The 7,744-nt window shown below is 39.1% G+C and overlaps 1 protein-coding gene across 3 annotated transcripts in view; it reads right to left on the bottom strand.

Moving 5' to 3' along the window:
- Positions 1 to 290: 290 nt before the first annotated feature.
- LOC118361871 (mineralocorticoid receptor) overlaps positions 291 to 7,744 on the bottom strand; it is a 105,218-nt gene continuing 97,764 nt past the window's right edge. For all 3 annotated transcript variants that reach the window (XM_052486725.1, XM_052486724.1, XM_052486726.1), the window contains exon 9: positions 291 to 6,834. In XM_052486725.1, coding sequence (XP_052342685.1) covers positions 6,679 to 6,834 — 156 coding nt within the window. In that variant the 3' untranslated portion in view covers positions 291 to 6,678. The remainder of the gene's footprint in view (positions 6,835 to 7,744) is intronic.

The following is a 7,744-nucleotide window of genomic DNA, read 5'->3' as shown; positions in this document are numbered from 1 at the left end:
TTAGCAAAACAAATAAACATGCATTTGGATAACATGCTAAATTCTCTCCCTCGGTCTCTCAACTCATTTTCTTCTCTTCCTGGCACATCTTAATTAGTCATCTGGCTCTCTCTCCCTCCCATCCTCCTACTCCAATTTTCCCAGTCCTGGATCTATATATACAGATTGGATAAGCCAGTGGCCCGAGCTGTGTGCATTCCCTCTGGTTTTCCTCTTTCAGACAATCTCATTGGGGTCTTCTGACGCATGCACACACTCGATGTTACTTACAAACTGCAAATCAAAAGACATTTTGTTAACGGTTTTATTGGAATCTCTTGATAGTTTTGCAAACACAGTTATGGCAAATATCTGCTTCAAGATATACAGTTTGTAGTAGGAACTAGTTGTTTTTATTCACGCTGAAGGATATTCATGTACTGTGGATAGTTGCTGACAAATATTGTACAAAGCATTGGATTAAAAATGTATTTTGGGATAAAAACAAACCAGGTGCTATTAATAGGAAATGTTGAGCTTGGATGTGGCTTTGGGGATATGGCTTAGTCTCAATATACGGGGTTAATGTTTGTTAAAAAAAAAGTTTAATGCTGTGGCTCCATTACAACTGTAACTGTCCAATAATCGGTGACGTAGGACAGAAATCGATGGTAAGCTACATAGTGAGCTCAAAGTATTAGGACAGTGACACATTGTTGGTTGTTTTGGCTCTGTACTCCAGCACTTTGGATTTGATATGATACAATGACTGGAGGTTAAAGAGCAGACTGTCAGCTTTAATTTGAGGGTATTTTCATCCTTATCGGGTGAACCGTTTAGAAAGTACAGCACTTTTTGTACATAGTCCCCCCCATTTTAGGGGACCAAAAGTACTCGGACAAATTCACTTGTGTAATAAAATAGTCTAAAGTTCAGTATTTGGTCCCATATCCTAGCATAATGATACACTTTAACCTCTCATAGTCATTGCATCATTTCAAATCCAGAGTGCTGAAATACTGAGCCAAAACAACAAATGTGTCACTGTCCCAATACTTTTGGAGTTTACTGTACATCCATGTCCTTGCACAGAGATAAATGAATGCTGTAAAAGATGAGTAATAAGTGTTTTTGTTTAGAATATATCTGAATTGAAAGTCCTCATTTGTTATTCTATATGCATACTGTAAATGAGATGGTGGTAGGAAATCCCTTCATACACATGCATAGTGTTGTACTGTAAAAGGATGAGCAGATAACTACTAACTTATTTCTGAGCAAGGCAGTAAGCCATATACAGTAGAACTTCCATTGGGAGCACTGCAAAATCTGAGACCAAGCCAACTAAACCTGTGAACAGTCATGATGCATCCATATCTCAATGATACAAATGGTTGTTTCTAGAAATCCCAGGGTAGCACGGTTTGGGTTCTATATTATCAACAGTATTGGAGTCGAATTCATTTAGGTGTCAAACTTTCAGTCAATCCAAGAGTTATACCCCAATGAACCTTTTCCTCCAATTCAAATGGTATGTCCAGATTATTTCCTAAATGGATTGGAAGTGTAGTAAAATGAATCCCAAAGGTTGATGTGGTCACCACAAGTCTTTCACAATGTATCTGAGTTGGAACCTTTAATAGCTGAACAAACTGAAGAGGCAAGAGTATTTTCAACCTACAGTATTTCAGCTTTAATCTTCTTCTTTTTTTTGTTTTTTTGATTGCTTTATTTGTGTGGTGCTATTAAATCACATATCGCCAAGGGGTTTGGGAGATAATCATGTCAACAGCAAGAACTCATTGATCCATAGTTTGGTACTGTCTACTCTCTGTAACAAAGAAATGACATATGTTTGCCTACTTTTTTTTAAGTCACATTGACATAAAATGCAAAATAAAAGTACAAAACAAATCAGATCAACAGTTAACATTATTTGTAAAGGAAGAAGAAAAGACGACGACATTTCTGTTCTTTCTCTAACATTCAGGTAGTAAAGTGTCTGTCACAATGTTTGGTACTTTCATAACTCACTCTAACCCGTTGGCTTTTTTGTAGCCTGGTCCCAGATCTGTTTGTGCTGTCTTGCCAACTCCTGCCAATCGTTATCATGTTTGGAATCACAATGACTGGCAAGAGTTGACAATACTGCACAAACCGATCTGGGAGCAGGCTAGCTTTTTCGTGTGAACCTTGTGCCATTTCTTTCTATGATCCAAAATGACAACATAACAAGTGGGAGCCGCATGAACTGCAGATATTCCAACAAGATGTAAGTTAAAGGAATAATCCACTCAAAAACTATATATTTAATTTGTTTCATTAGTCCCCTGTTGATAGTCTCAATGTTTTTGCATGTCAGCAGCCAAGTTTTCAAGATGTATGTTTTTCAATAAGCAAAGTGCAACTTTGGTGCTTTCAAGACACAAACACGGGGTAAAATCATGTCGGAGATCTTCAGGGTTAGAAAGTCAGAGCTCTAGAAATATGCCAGAGTTTCCCACTTGGAATTTCGAGTTGAATTCCGAGTTGAAAATGACCCCCCACACCCACGACAGCATTTGCTTCTTGAAAATCCTACATCTTGAAAACTTGACTAATGAAGTAGTTTATTATATTTTTTTACACTATTAACAGTGGACTAATGAAACCAATACCAAAATATTGTTTCTGACCGGATTATTCCTTTAAAGTATAAATGTTTTTTACACTACTCAAACATAATGACTTTATTATTTACAATATATACTGTAAAATTTTAAATCAGGTGAGATAAAAAGGCACAATTTTCCCTTCTTAAATACAATGTAAACATCTCATCAAAAAAAGCATGCAATAAACATTTCACTTTACAAAAAAAGTTATGTTTTTTATTTTTAGACAAAGTACTTAAATATTGTTTCCAGCAAAATATAATTCTTTCAAAAATACTTTCCCCATTCGTCCTATGAACCTTTTTTGACACTTTTTAAAAAATAAAAAGGAGAGGGTAGAGGAGCAAAACAAGAAAAAGAATAGCGGTTCTTTACAGCGTGTCTTTAGGGTCCTTCAGTTCACAACTTCAACACAGCAATGTACAAAAGGGACATGGATGGACAGTCTGCAAAATGAGACTGTTTAAGCATAGGGACTGGCTTTTTCTTTCATCGTGATCCTCCTGCCATTGTCTGTTCTCTATGTCCAACTCTGGACAGCTTCCTACAAAGTAGAGCCTATAGTGAAACACCAACAGCACCTTAAAGGGGGAGTTCACATTTTGAAGTGAACTATCTCTTTAAACTATAGGCCTTATTCATGCAGGGTCTCCCCGTTTTTATTCACATTTAGTTATCAACCAGACACACAACGTTCTAGCTGGGTTAATGCCTCAATTGTCACATCTCTTCTGTACAAATCTAATTCAGGCAATTAGGATATTCAGCATAATCCTATAGAACGTAGGAAAACTAACAATGCCCTCGAAAAATGCAGATCAATTATGCTCATGCTTGCCAGGAAAACAACAACAACCACACACCCTCACTCACAAACGAGGTGAAACGATGGAACCAAACGCCCCCTCTGTTTTTCCTCTCAAACGACTATCTCTCACGCTATTCAGTAGCATCATAGTGTTCCACAATGGTTAAGCAGTCAGTCAATCTGGTGTGAAACTAGTAAGAATAAGACCTGGGTTCAAGTACTATTTGAAATGGTTTCAAATTCTTTAGCTGTACTTAATTGAGCTTGACTTTTGCAATAGCACCACGTGAAATGTCCCAAAAAATGCAAAACCCACCCACCTGACAGTCCCGGCAGACTAAAGCAAACGCTCAAAGTAGTTTGAAAGGTTTTGAATCATGTTTGAACCCAGGTCTGGTAAGAATGGTCCAGATGACTGGCCATACATCTAGAGTTGGCCCAAAGACAAGATGGACAACACAAAATCAGGACAGGTGGCCAATGCAATGAGTCAATCATTTATCAGCAGTATCAACATGTACTTCCAAAACAGTTTCTGTACAACAGTGGGGGAAATGTGACTGTAACCTAAGCAAGTGCCATTGCATTTACTGTATGTATTTGCCGCTTGCCAGGTAAATTTGAATACATTATGCATTTACTGAAAGCACTGTGACTGTAGAGTAATGGCATTTTCCAACATCCAGTTCCAATATCAACTCCATACAGTATGTTTGAAGGTTATTGTATCTAATCAGGGTTGGGGAGTTACATGTAATCTGATTACAAAAAAATGCAACTGTAATCAGTTACTTTGCCAGCACAAATGTTATCTGATTACGGATGCCTACTTTTAAAAATAGATGATTACTTCTTGGATTACTTTTAAATTCAGAATGGATGTTTGTGGGAAAAAAATCCATTACGACACCTTTCCGTTTTCTCTATGAGAAAGGCACGTTTAAGTTCCACCTGAGCGGATCTGATCACAAGTCGGAGACCACTGATGACACACACAATGCATTTGATGGATTATTTCTGTCATCTTCTAATGTCTCTTAAGGGGAAAGTAATCAGATTGCGTTACTGAGTTTGGGTAATACCAAAATGACGTTACTGATGAACATTTTGGACAGGTAGCTAGTAACTGTAACAGATTACATTTAGAAAGTAACCTACCCAACCCTGTATCTAATGCTGATAATTGTACATGTGTTAGTTACCAGAAAAGTGTTATTTCATCTTTACGTTTACAAAAAGAAGCACCTTAGGTGTAAAATGTCTGGTTTATGAAACCGAAAACCTTTGCAACAACACAAATGCTTCATTATTATTTCTGGAAACGGTAGATAAGTGTCGGTTGACTTCACAAAGGGTGCTGGTTTGGATGCACTGTAAGTACGTAGAAATAGACCAAGAAATGGGTGCTCTGATGTTTTCACTCTACTGTATAACTCAGGGGTTCTCAAAGTGGGCTCCACATCTCAAAATGTATTTCTTTTTGTACTTTTATTATTACTAACAGATTAAACAAATCTGGGCCAAGGGATCTGTGGAATAATACTATATAAAGGGTGTAATACATATTATTAATCTACTGTACAACTGATGTTCTTAACCCTGGGGAACATGGGCCTGGGAGGCTCACAGGGATATTGGTATCCACAGTACTCAACCAATTATTAATATTCAATATTAATTATCCTTGTATTCCCCCATGTTTTTTATATGCACTGTCATTCAAGCTTTAAACAGCTACGGTTTCTCTCTGGCTCGTGGCAAAATGTGTAGAATTTTAGGATATTAACTTTAAAGCTACAACAACAAATCGGCCCCATGACAAAATGTGTAGAATTTTAGGATATAAACCTTAAAGCTACAACAACAAATCGGCCCCATGACAAAATGTGTAGAATTGCAGGAAATTAGCTTGAAAACGGTAACGTTTTCTCTCCGATGCCAAGGGCCTTTTAAAATGGTCTTTCCCAGGGCCCAAGACTTGGTTCGTCCAGCCATGCACAGCGAAAGTCCTAGTAAAAATCCTTTTATGCTATTTTTAGTCATTAGAGTTGTGTTCTGATTTATGAATGGGTTCCTGATGAATTTGCTATGAAAAAAGAGGTCACAGCCCCAAAAAGTTGAGAACCCCTGGATAACTAACTGGGTGTACCGCCGTTACGATGTGAGGGAAAGTCGTCATTGTGAATCCATCAGGTGTTTCCATACTCCTGCACCTATTATGGATGGAATTAATCTACTGACAAATGTTGCGTAGTTAATCATCTACATATCAGAAAGCCTTCACGTATGACATGGCAGATTCACTTTGAACTGTTACTCAACTTTTTTCACACTGGATCACACAAAACACCATACTTTTGAAAATTCTTCATTTTGAAGTTTTTGCATATTAATACGAGTTACGTTTTTGATCGTTATACAACGTTAAAACAATTTTAGTTATGCGGGCATTTGGGTGTTGTAATGCACACCACTGCAGAACAAAAGTGGAATTAGTTAGCTTTTTAAGCAACTATTCAGTTTATTGTTAAGCTTGTTAGCCCTTGGAGTATGTTCAAATAGACCTTGATCCTCTCACAGAAACCCTACATTTAGTCTTTGTCATGAAAAAATTGTATGTTGCCATGTAACCTAATGAAAATACACTGCATAGCAACATCTAAGCATTGTTTTCCATATTGTCAGAGTAGTAGAACTAATATCCATGAATCAATGCAAAAGCACAGTTATCATCTGACATTTTTCAGGATGGTAAGATGGTCTGTGTTACTGTCTACCTGTGTGCGTGCTGCATTACTGTACACGTGGGTCTGTGTGAATGTATGGACTGTAGCGCAACCAAAAAAATGTATGGCTTCGAATCCATAGAAAAACATCATCGTCTTTGGGGGGTGGTGGCACGCTAAGGGTCGGGATGCTTCTTTGTCACATTTTAAAAAGTCCTCGTCAGTGCGTTTTCCTTGGTGCTGAGATGTCACTCACTCAGCGTCACCTCTCTAACCGGCGGACGGAGATTTCAGTGTGGAGGACTCAACTTCCTCCACCTCACTTCCTGCCCCTCACGTGTCACTTCCTCTCCCATTTGAGATCGGGGAGGGGGCAGCAGATTGACTGGCTGGCATAGTAGTTAGGCCACTCCTGAGGCTAGGGTCCTTCCTTGGCCTTCCTCCTCTCCCACTCCTCCCCCTCTCGTTATTTCATTCTCTCTCCTCTCTTCCTCCCAAGGACTCAGTACAGTCACTTCTTGTGGAAGTAGAGGGTGTGTGTGTTGCCCGACTCCACCTTTGGTATCTGGTCACTGATTATCTCCACCAGCATCTCTGGAAACTCTACCTTCAGAGCCTGAGACTCACGGAACGTGTAGAAACAGAAGTCTAGCAGGTTCCCCACCAGCTAGAGGACAGAGAGAGAGGGAGGGATCAATCATTCGCATGTTATTTGTCACATAGAGACTAACAGTGAAATGGGTCCTTCCCAACAATGCACAGAGAGAAATGTAGAAAATACACATTGAGAGGGGTAGAGAGAGAGAGCGGGGGAGGGAGAGCGGGAAGGAGAGTTGTAAGTTTGATAGAATCCAGCTGTGTTTGCATAGGGATTTCATTGGCTTATAGTGAAGTGTGAATAATACACAGTACAATCAAAGCCTTGTTCTTGGAAGTTGGGGTCAACTTTGTGCCCTGGGAAAACTTGAATTGGCATTCCCCTTTTCTGACGTGTGTTCGGTTACCTTACCGTACCTTATTCAGAGTGATGGCACCTACCATAGCCAGATCCTTAGGTTAACGTTGTCATGGCATTGTGTTCGGTTACCTTACCGTACCTTATTCAGAGTGATGCCACCTACCATAGCCAGATCCTTAGGTTAACGTTGTCATGGCATTGATATGACTGTAATTGTTTATCGGTTAGGGGTCACAACTCATGAGTCTGACATACCACTAGGGGGTGCTACTGATTCTCAATAGACTATACCTGCTCTTCAACATAGGGCATTGTTTCCCAAACTAGGGGTTGCATGAGTTGAAAATGGGATCACAAGGGAAACTCTGGGGGAAAAATAAATATAATAATTGCTATGTTCATAGAACCAGGGTTACGTCAGTAACCTCCGGTAGCTGCTAGATGCGGTTGTAATAAACAGCGTTTTTTTGTTTTCTTCCTACAAATGCGTCTCTCTTTTCAGCAGGTTAAGCTACAAAATATTATGACCCCATCACTGAAGGAAAAGACTCTCAGGAACATGTATGTGTCTACAATGCCCACAAACAGTGCAGGACTCATTAGATTGGACAAGACCAGG

This window comes from Oncorhynchus keta, chromosome 29, assembly GCF_023373465.1.
Source record: "Oncorhynchus keta strain PuntledgeMale-10-30-2019 chromosome 29, Oket_V2, whole genome shotgun sequence".
Classification (NCBI taxonomy): Eukaryota; Metazoa; Chordata; class Actinopteri; order Salmoniformes; family Salmonidae; genus Oncorhynchus; species Oncorhynchus keta.
This window is presented reverse-complemented; position numbering and strand designations above follow the sequence as displayed.